General features: G+C 44.5%; 1 protein-coding gene and 1 non-coding gene across 2 annotated transcripts; both read right to left on the bottom strand.

The window, feature by feature from the left end:
* Positions 1-330: 330 nt before the first annotated feature.
* LOC136397122 (zinc finger protein 525-like) lies at positions 331-13,416 on the bottom strand. The gene is made up of 4 exons (XM_066371714.1): positions 13,315-13,416; positions 7,931-8,055; positions 7,551-7,646; positions 331-361 (listed from the first exon to the last, which is right to left on the bottom strand). The coding sequence occupies exons 1-3, from the start codon at positions 13,414-13,416 to the stop codon at positions 7,574-7,576; spliced, it is 300 nt and encodes a 99-aa protein (XP_066227811.1). The 3' UTR covers positions 331-361; positions 7,551-7,573.
* A 2,285-nt stretch (positions 13,417-15,701) lies between these two features.
* On the bottom strand, positions 15,702-15,889 carry LOC136401768 (U2 spliceosomal RNA). Its single transcript, XR_010750755.1, has one exon. It is a non-coding gene; the product is annotated as a U2 spliceosomal RNA (small nuclear RNA).
* Between the last annotated feature and the right edge of the window lie 1,551 nt (positions 15,890-17,440).

Genomic DNA, 17,440 nt, shown 5'->3' with positions numbered 1-17,440 from the left:
CTATGTTGTCAGTTCTCTGTTGCTGAATGAGCTGGGACTTATTTTCGATGGACTTGGTACTGGGATGTAACCTAATTTTAGTGTAGATTAGTTCATAGTTATGACGTGGAATGGATGTACCATCTCCATTCAAGAAAAGAGAGTTCTTTAAATTAAAACTTCTAGTTTGGTTTCAAAACTTAATTTTGATTTTAAAAGTCTTCTGCTTATCTCTAAAATATCACAGTGTTGCCTCAAAAGGAACTGGCTTTCCCTTTAACAATATTTGCAAACATATCATGTTCACAGCATTCTTCTCCATTCTTCGTAATGCCTGGACTTTGGAAGGGACTCTGCAAAGGCACATTAACTTTCTGGATTTCTAGGAAAGAAGAGAACAGTAAATCATCCTATAACCTTTCATAATCTTACTTTGAAATTAAAATGTGTTATAAAATAACTTTCTGTAAAGTAACTCTTTAATGATACCCACAGGTTGTAAAAAAAAGAAATATAAGTAGAGTCTTCCACATTCTAGACACAGAGCCTGTACACCTCTTGAAGTTTCCCACATGATAAAAGCATATTTTGTTTAAAGAAATTGTTTTGCCTGACCAGGTTGTGGCGCAGTGGATAGAGCACTGGACTGGGACGTGGAGGACCCAGGTTCGAAACTCGAAGGTCACCGGCTTGAGTGCAGGGCTCATCTATTTTGAGCAAGGCTCAATAGCTTGAACCCAAGAGCAAGGAATCACTCAGTCTGCTGAAGTCCCCTGGTCAAGGCACATATGACAAAGCAATCAATTAACAACAAAGGTTCCATAACAAAGAACCGATGCTTCTCATCTCTCTCTCTTCCTGTTTGTCTGTCCTTGTCTCTCCTCACACACACACACAAAAAATTGTTTCATCCCCCCCCCCCCCCCGTTATTTCTTTTAAGGTGAGACATGGGGAAATGATGAGGCACAGTCCAGCATGTCCTCTGACTTGGATCCATCTGGCAACCCCATGTGAATCTGAAGTTAAAGTAACGAGCTATTATTAGTGCCTGATAAAAATGCACACTAACAAATCAAGGCATTCTGAACTCCTGGGGCCATGCTGGAACAAAGCCAGCCACTTCCTCTGAAAGGGAAAGAGAGAGAAGAGAAGGAGTAGAGGATGGGGAAGAGAAGCAGATGGTTACCTCTCCCATGTTCTCTAACCAGGAATCCAATCTGGGGCATGCATATGCTGGGCTGACACTCTATCCACTGAGTCATCAGCCAGGGCCAAAAAAATTCCTTTCGATAACTGCTGAGATTATGCTAGTGAAGGGACTTATTACAGGATTTTAACATATCCTCAGAATGAAATTAAGAGAAAAAAAAATGCCTTCACGTGGCTGTTTTCTTGCTTGAAAAATCTGGCCACCTCATTCATTCACAAATTCTACAACCAGCCATGGGATCCTAAAAAATCACAGAGGCAGACCAACTACCAGCAACCATGTGGATTCCAAGGCTAAATACAGAACCCACCTGGATGGAAGAATACAGCGTATGCTAGTCTGACAAAAACAAATGAGATTGCAGGACACGGAATGCTGGGACACTGGTCTTTGTACTGAGCTTAATGAAGACAAGGTGAGTTTTGTTCCTGACACTGAATTTGTAAAACCCTTGTAATTTCAGAAGTTAGAAAAGTATCTGTTATTCTGCATAAAAGAACATTTCAAAAAAGGCTGAGTGTATGCTACTGAGGGGGCTAAACACAGGGTTCTTACACGGCCTCAGAATATAGCTTGTTACCAGAAGGACCAAAGAGTGGAAGGTTTACCTTCACCCCACCAACTGTCTTCTAGGACAGAATAGATGGCCTAGAGCAATAAAGTCTATGAAAATCATTTTCATATCTGATCAGCTTTTGGGTTAGTATATACATCCTTGTGGCTGGTGTATGGTTCGTCTCAGTTCCATGGGCAGAGAAAGGCCTATATTCAGGAATACTTCAGACCTTGTCTTATGTACTTATTCATCTGTCTCCTTTAAAATAAATAAGGCCCTGGCCGGTTGGCTCAGCGGTAGAGCGTCGGCCTGGCGTGCGGGGGACCCGGGTTCGATTTCCGGCCAGGGCACATAGGAGAAGCGCCCATTTGCTTCTCCACCCCCGCCTCTCCTTCCTCTCTGTCTCTCTCTTCCCCTCCCGCAGCCAAGGCTCCATTGGAGCAAAGATGGCCCGGGCACTGGGGATGGCTCCTTGGCCTCTGCCCCAGGCGCTAGAGTGGCTCTGGTCGCGGTAGAGTGACACCCCGGAGGGGCAGAGCGCCGCCCCTGGTGGGCGTGCCGGGTGGATCCTGGTCGGGCGCATGCGGGAGTCTGTCTGACTGTCTCTCCGTTTCCAGCTTCAGAAAAATACAAATAAATAAATGAGCAAATACTAGCATCTCTCTGACTTCTGTAACTAGCTCTAGGAAATTAACTGAATTCAAGAAAGTGTTCATGAGAACCTTCAACTTATCCAAGTGGCCAGAAGCACAGGTTATAATCTGGACACACAAATTGACATAAAAAGTAGAGGAAGTCTTGTGGAACTTAACTCTTAACTCATAGGTTCTGACATTAGTTCTAAGTAGATAGTATGTGAACTGAATTAATTTTTAGGATACCCAGTTTAGTAACTACCCAAAGGATCCTGAAGCAAAGAAGTAAAGGCAATCAGTCTGTAAAGATAGTAAAAGACGCGATGGAAACCTAAACAGTGGAGGATATCAGAAAATATGGGTAAGGCAAGATTAGGTTTACAACTGCTAATATGGGAAAAGATATAATAATAATAATAAAATAATAACAATAAACAATAATATTAGGCCCTGGCCTGTTGGCTCAGCACTAGAGTGTCAGCCCAGTGTGTGGACGTCCCGGGTTCGATTCCTGGGCAGGGCACACAGGAGAAGCACCCGTCTGCTTCACCCTTTACCCTCTCCTTCCTCTCTATATCTCTCTTGCCCTCCAGCAGCCAAGGCTCCATTGTAGCAGAGCATCACCCCCTGGTGGACATGCTGGGTAGATCCCGGTCCGGTACATGTGGGAGTCTGACTGAAAAATACAAACAAACAAAATAACAATAATATAAGAATAACACTAACTGGTTGGCTCAGTGTCACAGCGTCAGCTGGGCGTGTGGAAGTCCTGGGTTCTATTCCAGATCAGGGCACACAGGAGATGTGACCATCTGCTTCTTTATCCATCACCTGCCCCTCTCACTTTGCTCTCTCTTTCATTCCTTTCCTACAGCCCTGGCTTGATTGGAACAAGTTGGCCCGGAGCGCTGAGGATGGTTCCATGGCCTTTACGTCGGGCACTAAAAAACAGTTCTGATGGCAACAGAGCAAGGGTCCCAGGTGTGGAGAGCACTGCCCCCTAGTGGGCTTGCCACATGGATCCCAGTTTGGGGTGCATGTGGGAGTCTGTCTCTGCTCCCCCACCTCTCATTAAATTAAAAATAAAAAAAGAGAATTTACTTATTAATAGTACATAAGGAGAAGAGAGCTAGTGTCGGGCGAGAAGTATGAACTAACAGTAGCTTCACTTTCCATTGCTTGCCACATGTTCCTTGACCCTGCAAGCCCAGGGCTTCGAACTGGCAACCTCTGCATTCTCCATCACTGCCCTATCCACTGAACCACCACAGGTCAGGCTTAGAACGCAAGTTTATTTTTTAATTTTAGACTTTATGCATTTTAGAGAAGAGGGAGACAGAGAAGGTGGAATAGCAGGAAGTATCAACTTGCACATGTGCCTTGGACCAGTTAAGCTTGCTTTACCAGCAGGCAACCTTAGTGTTCCCGATGGGCGTATTATCCAGTGGGACACCACAGGTCAGGCTCAAAATACAAGTTTTTTGGTGGTGTTGTTGTTTTTTATAGAGATAGTCAGAGAGAGGGATAGATAGGGACAGAGAGACAGGAAGGGAGAGAGATGAGAAGAATCAATTCTTCGTTGCAGCACATTAGTTGTTCATTGATTGCTTTCTCATATGTGCACTGACTGGGGGACTACAGCTGACCGAGTAACCCCTTGCTCAGGCCAGCAATCTTGCTTCCAAGCTGGTGAACTTCGATCAAACCAGATGAACCTGCACTCAAGCTGCCGACCTTGGGGTCTCAAACCTGGGTCCTCCACGTCCCAGTTCGATGCTCTATCCGTTGTGACACTGCCTGGTCAGGCAAAACTCAAGTTTTAAAAACATAAAGCAATCACATCATGCAGGCAGAAATCACAGTTATGGAACATATTAAAGTCTTTCAGGAGAGGACAAACTGTCTAATCAAGATAAGAGTATATCAGGAAGGTCAGTGCAGGAGAAGCTGCCATTTCATATGACAGGAAACTTGGGACTCATTATAGGGCACTTAGTGTTATCAGAATTATGGAAAGGTAATAGTATTTTAAAATTTCAGCAATAATAAATGCAATTAAGAAAACAATTCCAACTTCTGCATAATAAAGAAGATGATCACACAGAGGTACGATTTAAAGCTAGCCTGACAAGGCTGTGGTGAGGAAATAAGAGCGTCAAAATGGAAAAGAGATGACCTAGGTTCAATACACTGATGTTGCCGGCGAGGTCGCTGGCTTGAAACTAGATCATAGACATAACTTCAGGGTAGCTGGTTTAAGCCCATGGTCACTGTCCATAGCAAGGGGTCACTTGCTCTGCTGCAGCCTCCCAGTCCAGGCACATATGAGAAAGCAATCAATGAACAACTAAGGAGACCAAGGAGCTGCACAAAAAGTTGATGCATCTCATCTCTCTCCCTTCCTGCCTATTTTTTTTTTTTTTTTTGCATTTTTCCGAAGCTGGCAACAGGGAGAGACAGTCAGACAGACTCCCGCATGCGCCCGACCGGGATCCACCCGGCACGCCCACCATGGGGCAACGCTCTGCCCACCAGGGGGCGATGCTCTGCCCATCCTGGGCGTCGGCCATGTTGCGACCAGAGCCACTCTAGCGCCTAGGGCAGAGGCCACAGAGCCATCCCCAGCGCCCGGGCCATCTTTGCTCCAATGGAGCCTTGGCTGCGGGAGGGGAAGAGAGAGACAGAGAGGAAGGCGCGGCGGAGGGGTGGAGAAGCAAATGGGCGCTTCTCCTGTGTGCCCTGGCCGGGAATCGAACCCGGGTCCTCCGCCCTGCCTGTCTATTTTTAACTGTGCCTCTCTCTATCTCTCTCTCTCTCTGTCTCTGTCACACACACACAAAAATAAATAAATAAAGGCTAAAATGTTTTATTCTAAACTTAACAAAATAATTTTGGAAGTAATCAAAGACCTAATTAAACAAAAGAACACCCATTAATCCTGGATTAGTACAAAGAGTATGTTGCAGAAAACTTACTACAGAATGAGATAGACTCCAAGTAATCACTATGAAACATTAGCTGGTTAGTTTTGTAGAAATTGACAAGCTGATTTCAAAATTCATATTGAAACTGAAGAACAATCCAGATGTCAAAATGATCTCTTTTTTTTCTTTTGTACTTTTCTGAACTGAAAATTGGGGAGGCAAAGAGACAGACTCCTGCCATGTACCTGACCAGGATCCACCTGGCATGCCCATCAAAGGGCGATGCTCTGCCCATCTGGGCCGTTGCTCCTTTGTAACTGGTGCTGTCCTAGCACATGAGGCGAAGGTCAGGGTGCCATACTCAGCATCTGGGGCCACAGGATTTTTTTTTTTTTTTTTTGTATTTTTCTGAAGCTGGAAACGGGGAGAGACAGTCAGACAGACTCCCGCATGCGCCCAACCAGGATCCACCCGGCACGCCCACCAGGGGCGAAGCTCTGCCCACCAGGGGGCAATGCTCTGCCGCCCCCCCCCCCCCCCGGGGCGTCGCTCTGCCAAGACCAGAGCCACTCCAGCACCTGGGGCAGAGGCCAAGGAGCCATCCCCAGCGCCCGGGCCATCCTTGCTCCAATGGAGCCTTGGCTGCGGGAGGGGAAGAGAGAGACAGAGAGGAAGGGGGGGGTGGAGAAGCAAATGGGCGCTTCTCCTATGTGCCCTGGCTGGGAATCGAACCCGGGTTCCCCGCACACCAGGCCGACGCTCTACCGCTGAGCCAACCGGCCAGGGCCTGGGGCCACAGGATTTAATAGAGCCTTGGCTGCAGATGGGGAAGAGAGAGAGAGAGAGAAAGGAGAGGGGAAAGGGTAGAGAAGACAATGGGTGCTTCTCCTGTGTGCCCTGAGCGGGAATCAACCCAGGACCTTCACATGCCTGGGTGATGCTCTACCACTGAGTCAACTGACCAGGGCCTCAAAATGATCTTCAAAGAAGAGAACAGACTCAGAGAATTCACTCTTTCCAATTTTGAAAGCTGCTACAAAGCTATGGATATAAAAAAGCACCGTGAAAATGTGTACACATAAAATGTCCCAAAATTGACTGTTACAACAGCAATGGTTGCACAATTAAATGAATAAACTAAAAACTAATTAGCTATTCATTTAAGGGGCTAAGTCAATTCATAGGTAAATTAAATCTAAATAAAGCCCTTAACTCTACGATGTAAAATCAGAAGCTTTAGGAAAACAAAGGCAGCAAAAACATCTACTCATGAAGAAAATCTGATTTAGGAAACCTGGGAAGGATGGCACTTGAAGCACACGTAAGTTGGAATTAGTATGAGCTGGAACTCATGTGGCATGGTAACAAAATCCATTCTTGTTCACTAAATAAAACAATACAGGAATTTAAAAAGAGAACTCCACAGAAAAATATAAATAAGTAAAATAAAACAAAAAAAGAGCTGAGAATGTAGCGAACATCCTAGGTGATGCTAGGAGAGATTAAATTTAAAATGTCTAGTATTCAATTCTAAATTTCAGAAAGGATGGAGGGAAGGTGATTCTCACTCTCACAGAAAACAGGAAGTAGGAGGCCAGCTGCCATGACAATGAGTAGGATGCACAGGAATGAAGCGCACATTAGACAATGAGGGAGATGACAGTATGTGAGTCCATTTCACGGAACAGAAATAGGTTCAATGATGGGAACTGAGGAAATGTTTAACAGTGATGAGAACTGAGTATGAAAAAAGTTGGAGAGAAGGAAGGCCAAGAATGAAATAAATGCACTGTGAAAACCAGGCTATCATGGGGACACAGATTCCAAGGTGTAGATGGATTTTATGGAAATCAGTATTTCCATATAGGGCATGAACACTCAGTAGTAACAAAACTGTGATAAATTCATAGTTCTGTCTTTCCAAAGTGGCTCAGAACATAGAATTTCAGAGAAAGAAGGGGTAACACAGGCTGAGACACTGTGGGCATGGACAGAGTAAAATCTGAGAATGCTATGAAAAAAAAGTATACAAAACTAAAATGTAGATAAAATCAAGAGGTGTCATTACTCAAATGAGAAAAAAGGAGTATTTTCCCTCTAAATTTCTAGAAATAAAAAGGGTTCCCATAGGAGAAGGGGTGGTTAGGTTTCTTTATCCAATGTTACATGGCTGATGTGTTCTGACTAGAATATGACTTCCTGCCATTCTGCCCCCCAACCCCCCGGGTGCTTGTTACCCACTCACCTGGACAGACTACATGCTGGGGTTCATCCCCTACTGTCCACGGTTCTTCCCCTCGCTCCACCTTGGAAAGCGCATCTGGTTTGCTGGATCGATGTCCTGCTCAGAGGGAAAAATGACAGAAGAGTGAGGCGTACTGAACTGGGCTGCGGTCTGTCAAGAGTAAGAATGTTACATTTAAAGAAATGAACAGGCTTCACATCTGTAACACAAAGCCTTTTGTCTTAGGAAGCAGAATGTGATACCTTCTTGTCTGAGGTAATGGAAGGATCAGAGGTTCTACGTTTTCAGAGAACTGTACTTATTCAGAAAAGTTAAGCAACTGAGGGGAAAAAAGCCACTAACAGGGCACCTTCTAAATGACACAGGGGAGCTGTCCTCACCCACTGACACCAGGTGGCTGTAGATCCAACATCACCTCCCAGAACAGGTCCTTCTGATCGGGGTCCAGGAGCTGCCACTCCTGCTGGGTGAAGTCCTCAGCCACATTGTAAAATGTCAGGCACTCCTGAAACAACACTGTGATGTTTAATTCTGTGATGTGCTTTTGATGAGGTAAAATAAATGTTAGGCTGACTAGGCGGTGGCGCAGTGGATAGAGTGTTGGACTGGGATGCGGAGGACCCAGGTTCAAGACCCTGAGGTTGCAGCTCGAGCACAGGCTCATCTGGTTTGAGCAAAGCTCACCAGCTTGGACCCAAGGTCAATGGCTTGAGAAAGGGATCACTCGGTCTGCTGTAGCCCCACGGTTAAGGCACATATGAGAAAGCAATCAGTGAACAAGTAAGGTGTCACAACGAAAAACTGATGATTGATGCTTCTCATCTTTCTCCATTCCTGCCTGTCTGTCCCTATCTATCCCTCTCTCTGACTCTCTCTCTCTGTCAAAAAAAAAGTGTTACTTTTTCTCCCATTTTCACTTTACATTATGCATCAATAGAGTGAAAAAAATTTCATTTTATTATGCAACTAAATAATCACATGCCTAGTAAATTACAAGTTGGAGTAAAAGTAGGTTTACATTTGTGCGTAACAAAAATACAATCACAAACAATCATACAAGAATAAACTGTTTCACACATAATAACAACTGAAAACCTGCTTTTGCCCCACTCTGTGGTCTGCAATTGTGCATTCAGTCAGCTATGGATTCATCTGATCACAAGATTGTGTAATGTGTAGGAGAAATTCTAGTGATATATTTCAGTATGTCTCAGATTAACTGAGGTAGTTTTTCATACACTACTACAAATCCATAATAAAGAAAAAAAGTATAAACACAAATGTCTACCCAGGCAGTGAAGGAGTGGAGAGAACATCAACCCAAGACCTGAGGATCCAGGTTCAATACTCTCAGGTCTCTGGTTTCAGCACCCTTGCTCGCCAGCTCTGGTGTGGGGTCGCCGGCCTATGAGTAAGATCATCAAAATGATCCCATGGCTGCCGGCTTCAGCCTAAAGGCCACTGGGTTAAAGCCCAAGGTTCCTGACTTGAGCTTAAGATCGCTGACTTGAGCAGAAGATAACTGGCTTGGTTTAAGCCCCACCTTGTGGTCAAGATAATTATAAGAAGTATCAATGAACAACTAAAGTGTCTCAACTACAAGTGGATGCTTTCTCATCTCTCTCTTTCTGTCTATCTTGCTCCCTCCTTCTCTCTCTCTCAAGAGAAGAAAAAAACCCAGTCACCTGAGCCAGGATCATTTTCTTCTATTGTTGGAAAAAACTGGGCAATAGAGAGGCTGTGTTAGCATATTGTGGGTCTGTTCTAAATTTCGGCTCAGAAACCTGTCTTCACTCAGGTGTGTTGCCAGAGATGCTGACACCAAATTCTAAGTCTTCCTGCTTCTCGTGATTCTATTGCTCCAGTCAGGACCTGTGGATTGAGGAGAAAATTCAGTGACTGGTACATTTCCTCTCGGCCCAGATGCACTCACCCTCACACAGTGACCACAGTATCGCTAGTGTCCCTTTACATCGTGTCCCCGAAGTTTATCCTTCTGGCCAATAAAGCCTCAGCTTCCAACTGTGGTGGAGGACCCCCTTATCCTGTGGAGTTTAAGTGTAGTGACTGTCAAAGGAGACCTGGGCAATGACAGCCAGCCCTGCACCATCCTCAGGGGCCGGGGAGTCTCAGGAAAATCACTCACACAAAGCTGACCACATGGAAGGAGGGGATCTGGGCACTGTTTTCCTTAAACCACGTGTGCCAGATTCTTTTTCAAATGATTCTGCACACCCCATGACTACACCCATTTCTTGGGGAAAACAATGCACTGGGCACATCATCAGAATTCTTTCTTTCTTTTATTCTCTTTTTTGAGAGAGCCAAGAGAAGAGAGACAAGAACATACAGCAGCTCCTGGATGTGCCCTGACTGCGGAATCAAACCGGCAATCTTTGCGCTACAGGATGATGCTCCAACCAATTGAGCTCTCTGGACAGGTTTTTTTCTTTAGAGACAAAAAGAGAAAAGGAGAGGGAAAGGAGAAGGAAGGGAAGAATTCACTTTTTTATTTAGTCATGCATTCACTGTTTGCTTCCTGTATATAACCTAGCAAAGGACTGAATTGGCAACCTTGTCATTTGGTAAGGAAACTCTCAACTGATTGAGCAAACCTGCCAGGGGCTAATTTTTTATTGATTCATTTGTGAAAGAGAGAGAGAGAGATCGAGATCGAGAGAACCGTAGATTTAATGTCACACCCATATATGCATTCATTAGTTGACTCCAGTATGTGTCCTGAGCTAGGATCAAACCACAACCTTGTCATATTGAGGACAAACAACAAATGAGTGCACAACTGAAATGGAAAGACAAGAAGCTTCCCTCTCTTGCTAATGGGGGGGCAGCCTGTGCATAAGATCATCAAAATGATCCCATGGTTGCTGGCTTGAGCTTAAATGTTGATGACTTAAAGCCCATGGTCCCTGACTTGAGCCCAAGATCACTGTCTTGAGCAGAATGTCACTGTCTAGGCTTGAGCCCACACAGGAACAGAACGATGTTTCTTTCTCTCTCTCTCTCTCTCTCTCTCCCCCCCTGTGTTCTCTCTCCAAAATCAGTAGATAAATAAATATAAATAAAAAATATATGAGAAAATTTCTCAATGTGGTAAGTTTTGCAAAGATTATAAACAGGGCACATAAACCACACTATAAACTAATGACATGTAGCTGGAGAAAATGAAAAGGGTAAAACAACTATGGAAAAAATTCTGATATCTATTTAGACTGAACTAATAAACACAATAAGATACAGCACTTTCATGCTGAGGTAAATGTCTAAACTATGTATTTTTTCCCCTGCAACACCCCCCCCACACACACATAAAAAGTGCACTGCTAAAACAGAAGACAAGTCCAAGACTGTCCATGGCGGTTGTATCCTAACAATCTGGACTGCAAACAATACAAGTTCAGTTATCAGCAGGAACACCTGCCATGCACTCCAACCACGGCATGTATGGGAAAAATACAACCTTGACTCTTCTAAGATTTCTAAAGGATGGTAAAACAAAGACACTTTTTTTAAAATACAGAGACAGAAAAATAGACAAAAAGACAGGAAGGAAGAGAGATGAGAAGAATGAACTCATAGCTAAAGGACTTTATTTGTTCATTGGTAGCATTCTCATATATGTCTGGACCAGGGGGTTCCAGCTGAGCCAGGGACCTCTTGCTCCAGCCAGCGACTTTTGGGCTCAAGCCAGGGACATTGTGGTCATGTCTATTATCCTACACTCAAGACGGTGACCCTGACCCTGCACTCAAGCTAGCAATCTCAGAGTTTCAAACCTGAGTCCTCAGCCCCAGGTCAATGATCCATCCACTGCAGCACAGCCTGGTCAGGCCAAAACACATCTTCCTTTGTGAAGCACATGTGAAAGGTCTTCTGTGGCTTACAACTGCAAAACTATTTACTGTGTAAGCATTATAGAATACAGTTACCGGACATTCATTACACATACACACACGAAGAAGAAAAAGAAACCACACCACATTCACATTAAGCAAAAGAAGCCAGCATGAAGAGTGAATAATGTATGACTAGTTGATAAAGAGTTAGTTAGGCACAACTAGATAAACTGTAAAGATTACTAAGAATGATGCCTGACCTCTGGTGACACCATGGTTAAAGCATCGACCTAAACACTGAGGTATCTGGTTCAAAACCCTGGGCTTGTCTGTTTAAGGCACACATGGGAGTTGATGCTGCCTCTGCTCTACCCGCCTCCTCTCTCTCTCAATATAAATTAAAAAAATATTTTTAAAAAGATTAATAATAATTAAATGTATGATAAAGCTACAATGAAAACCCTTAAAGTGCTCGGTATGGAGACCTCAGGGTAAGTCAAGCTCACTTATGCTTCACCAAAGCATCAGGAACACCCCAGGTGGCCTCTGCCAAAACAACATGCAACATCACTGTCACTCTACACTTAACAACCACACTTTTGTCTCAGCAAATAGACACCAGGTCCCTCCTGAGACAAACAGCTGCTTACTCCATCCAGTCTGGTTTCCCTCCTTTCCTACATTACAAGCCCCTTCTTTTAATTCCTCTTATTCCTCCCTCTCCCTTTTCCCCTGGATCACCTCCCACCCTGCTGTCCCCCTCATTTTCATTGCACCCAACAAGCAACTACCCATCTCTCTCCCCTTATTGGAGCAGGAATAGCGTCTACATTATCAGTCTGCACAGCAGAACCCCAAGAAAGGAGCACACCTCCCTGCCCTCTTTCTCACCTCTTCTCAATTCATCTCCCTCCCTGCCTGACACAACAGGGAATGTTGTTCCTCTGCGGGGAGGCCGCTACCTTGGCCTTCCTACTACCTGGGCAGGAGCCTGTGCTTTAACATACCTCTCTCCCAATGGTGATGTAGCCCTCAACAACCAGTGTACCCATTCCAGGGATTCAGCAACTCCGGCACAAAAGGGCAGTGCAGCTCACCCCTCTCTTGGTAACCCTCAAAATAACTTCGGGAGTTGGGACAGGTTCAGGAGGACCAGCCACCTCTGTCCTAACCTCCCTTATAATTGTCACTGAAGTGTTCATTCTTGCAGGCTGCTGCTTCACTTACCACAAATATCACAGTGAGACCTTGGGGGGGGGGGGGAGGAGGCACAAAAAAATGTATCTGCAGAATTCCTGAGCAATCCAATGTGAAGCAGAATTTAAACACCCGGAGGCGGCAAGCCAAGCACACCGACTGCCTGAGTTATCCGTTGGGGCTTTACTGAGACATTACTGACAAATAAAAATTATGTACACTGAAGAAATCCATGTGATCCTTTGAAATACACATAGACGGAAATAGTAGCACAATCAAGTTAATTAACACATCCCGCAGCTCACAATCAGTTCTACGTACGCGTGGGGAGAACACTCTGCACGTGGATCTGCGGTACATCCCGCGGCCAGAACCTTACGAGTGAAAGTTTGTACCCCTAAAAGAACATAACACAAACTCCTTCAGAACACCTTGGCTACTGACGAACGGAGACCTCACTTTTGGTTTTAAAAGTAAAAACGACGGAGAAGACGCGGTTACGTAACGAAGAGAAGAGCCGAGCGCAGGGAGCAGCCTAGGGGCCACTTTAAACCCTAACCCCAAGGAAAGCGCCAGACTCTCGCGGGGACGCCTGAATTTCCATGGAGGATAGGACGCCTGAAGGAACGATAATTTCCACGACGACATCCAGACTGTGTATGAAGAAAGGAGGCTGTGAAAGGAAGGTTTAACCTAAAAAAACGAGAACTCACACTTCGTACCACTACCTTCGCTACCAGTTCTCGGTTTGCAGAGAACGGCGCTCGGCGGATGGAGGGGACGACCTGGAGGCAGAGCCTGGTTAGACTGGGCATGCGCACCAGGACATCCCGAAAGCTGGAAAAAAACCTCTGTGTATGGGCGGGGTGTTCCAGGGAGGGAGCGGCAGAGGGCGGGGCCCGTTGAGGCCAGGCATGCGCAATAACGCTGAAAAGGCAGAACTAAATCAAGTCGGTGGTGGTGGGAGAGATCCTGAATGTACCTGAGCTTTACAGTACACTGAAAGGCTGTTTTCTAGGGTTAGGAATACTATGCCTTTTACAGTTGTATGTGCACTGCTTAAGCATTAGAATGTGGGTTCTGGTTCTTCAGTTTGTTAGGGCGTCGTCTGATATTCCAAGGTTGCACGTTCCATCCCTGCACGGGGCATAAACAAGAAACCACCAGTGAATTTTCTCTTTCTCTCTTTCCTTTCCTCGCTTATTTTTTTATTTTTATTTTTACAGGGACAGAGTCAGAGAGAGGGATAGATAGGGACAGACAGACAGGAATGGAGAGAGATGAGAAGCATCAATTATCAGTTTTTCATTGCGACACCTTAGTTGTTCATTGATTGCTTTCTCATATGTTGCTTGACCGCGGGTCTTCAGCAGACCAAGTAACCCCTTGCTCTAGCCAGCGACCTTGGGTCCAAGCTGGTGAGTTTTTTGCTCAAACCAGATGAGCCCGCACTGAAGCTGGCGACCTCGAGGTCTGGAACCTGAGTCCTCCGCATCCCAGTCCGACATTATCCACTGCTCCACCGCCTGGTCAGACCCTTCCTTGCTTTTTAAAATGAATCAAAATTCTTTAAAAGTATTAATATTTCAATTCCACACTTGAAATCTATTAACTGTCAAATACATTTGTGATAAACCTGTTCACATCATACTGTTGAGGGAGTTACCAAGAACCTAGGAAAATTCCTTTGCAAGTGGAATGTGGAAACTGAGACAGATAACTGAAGTGGTCGAGCCATTTACAGCCAAATACAAAAGGTCACCTCCCTAGATATAACATCTAGGTCTCAGCTGTATTTGATATCCAACCCAAAAAAAGGAGCAAAATGATGTGGTTTATGCCAGGAACAGCTGTACTGACTAATAACACCCTGGCACTGACTATTCAGTGGAAACCAGGACCGAAAAGAACCCACCTAGAAAAGTTGAATATTCTATTGAGATCTTCTCCTAACTCAGTCTTTAAAAACCCTCAAGACAGAAGTCTGAGAGTACTCTTTTCCTCCAGCTACCACACCCCTTTTCCCCCACAGGCTTGAATCTTCTAAACCAGGGGTCTCAAACTCGCGGCCCGCCCACCAATTTTGTGCGGCCTGCAGATTAATCCACGAAGTTTGATTAGTCTGCGGGCCGCACAAAATTGGTGGGCGGGCCGCACGGCCGCGAGTTTGAGACCCCTGTTCTAAACTATAAGGGTTCCAAAGGGACTTGCAACCAAAACAGCAATGAGCAGCGGCAGCTCATACACAGCTAGTTGCCTAAACCTGTCTCCAAGGTCCCCTTTTTGCTTCCGTTTCAGTGCAGGGTCATTTCTTTCCCATAAATTTTCTAGAGAGCCAAGGCAGCCTAGTCAAGGCTCCCGCCAGTAGCTTCTTTTATTGCAGGCTGTTGGGAAAATCACTTTGTTCAACTTGCTCACTTGCACTTGGCATGATCAGTGTGTGAGCACAGGGCAGAGGCACATGTGCATAGCCTATGTAAGGCTATGGGTGCTTGCACTCAGTGCAGTGGTTGGGGGATTGCAGACTTCTTGCCCTCCAGTGTGAGGGGCCATTGTGGAGCTTGTTTGCCTGCTGCCATGTGAACTGGCTTTCCCCTGCCTTTGTGCTCACTTGTCATTGCAAGAATGTAAGAAATGGTAATAGCCCAATGCTTTATGGCTCTGCAGTTCCACTACTGTCTGCTTGGTACCAATGTAAAGCTCCCTGGCCTCAGCCACCAAAGGTAGCTGCTGGCTTGAAGCCCAAGGTCGCTGGCTTGAGTAAGGGGTCACTCGTTTTGCTGTAGCTCCCCACCCCGTTAAGGCACATATGAGAAGCAATCAATGAACAACTAAGGTGTGCAATGAAGAATGATGCGTCTTATCTCTCTCCCTTTCTCTCTGTCTGTCCCTATCTGCCCCTTTTTCTGTCTCTCTGTTTCTATCACCCCCAACCCCTCAAAATCACCTGGACTCATGTTTTGAATTTTTTTCTATACAAATTCAAGCTGAGAGCAGCCCTGAAGGGCCAGATCCCCTTTCTTGTAACCACTTATTAGGTCAATAATATCTGAATATAATGCAATCTTCAATGTATTATGTGTTCCTTCTTTCCTGTTTTTCTCCCTTCATTATTCCCATAAATACTACAATACCAGGTAAATGCATGGAGTTGACAGAGCAAGTTTTTATTTCATTTATTCATTTCAAAACTACATTCAATATATTGTACTGTAATAAAGGACTTAGCAGATATTAAACTATTATGAACAGATACTACACTTGATCTCAGCCATAAACTGATTATATATATTTCTTTGGAGTAATAAGAAAGTTTATCTTCATTTTTTTTTTTTTTAATTTACATATTGTAAGAGAGTACTAGTTTGAAATTGCATGCTGCTAAATCCTGAGCTAGTGCCTGCCCAAACAGGTGTGGGCTGTTTTTGATCCCCTGAGGTAAGACAGTCCACGTAAATTGTTGTGGACTTTTCCTAAATGTGTGTGACTCCTGCTCCTTGGGACAGTTCTCAGACTGAAATGGGGTTGGGTTACATTTACAAGTAATATGAAGCGGTGATGGTGTCAACATGGACTAGGTGAAATTACATGAACATGTTAAGGACATTTGAGACTGTAAAAATTTTAGATCCTGTTGTATTAGTTAAGATTTTAATTGATAATCTAATAGGCTTTAATCACTTCATTGTATTAGGAAACTTGTTATAGTATCTCTTAGCATTGACTATTTTAATTTTGTTGTTTATATTTTTCCAGTCTGCCTCCAAATTGGAACATGGGAATTCAGATGAGCATGAATCACAGCACACGAATTAAAGTTTTAAAAAATACAGAAGAGGGACCTGTTGGAGACCGAAATATAAACAGGGTGTTTTTAAAATCTGGATATCTTGGGGACAGAGGTGTTGGGGCTAACCCCGCACCTCACCTCCTAATTAACAAAGAGCTATACCTGATTGTCCCTTATCCCACCCATGTTCTCTGGAAGAGGCTGGAAGCTAATTTCTTATTGGTGTAAAGTTAGATTTAAATGGTATGGTGGGGGTTGTCTTTGAGTTGTCTCGGAAAGAACTGAATTGCTAATGGACCATGTCTTTTCCTGAATAAAAACTGATGCACTTTGTGGAGCAGCCATTGCATCAGCTTAGGAGCAGTAGAGACTGTTTGCAACGCCATCCTCTTGAACTATCTGTATGTATATATCTTTAAGTCTCTGTCTATCATTTATTCAATTCCATAATTTTTCCCATTCAAAGACCCCATAATAGACTCATCGTGGCTATTACTACAACACACATGCATTACTATTCTTCCATCTACCTGATTTTGATTTTTCTCTTGTTGAGAGACACGAACAGGAACAGAGGGATAGAAATGGACAGAGATGAGAAGTATCAATCATCATTTTTTTGTTGTGGCACTTTAGTTGTTCATTGATTGCTTTCTCATATGTGCCTTGACCAGGGGGCTACAGCAGACTGAGTAACCCCTTGTTCAAGTCAGCAACCTTGGGTCCAAGTTGGTGAGATTTTTTTTTCTCAAACCAGATGAGCCCACGCTCAAGCTGGCAACATTGAGGTCTCAAACCTGGGTCTTCTGCATCCCAGTCCGAAGATCTATCCAGTGTGCCACCACCTGCTCAGGCGAAAAGTATCAATTCTTCGTTGAAGCACCTTCATTGTTCATTGATTCTTTTCTCATATGTACAAATGTACTTTGATGGGATGTGTCTCTAGCTGAGACAGGGACCTTTACTCAAGCAAGTGACCTTGGGCTCAAGCCAGTGACCCTGTCCTCAAGACAGCATCCTCAGGGTTTAAAACCATGGTCCTCTGCATT

This window comes from Saccopteryx leptura, chromosome 3 (assembly GCF_036850995.1).
Source record: "Saccopteryx leptura isolate mSacLep1 chromosome 3, mSacLep1_pri_phased_curated, whole genome shotgun sequence".
Taxonomy (NCBI): Eukaryota; Metazoa; Chordata; class Mammalia; order Chiroptera; family Emballonuridae; genus Saccopteryx; species Saccopteryx leptura.
Note: the sequence above shows the minus strand (reverse complement) of the source record. Positions and strands in the feature narration are given on the sequence as shown.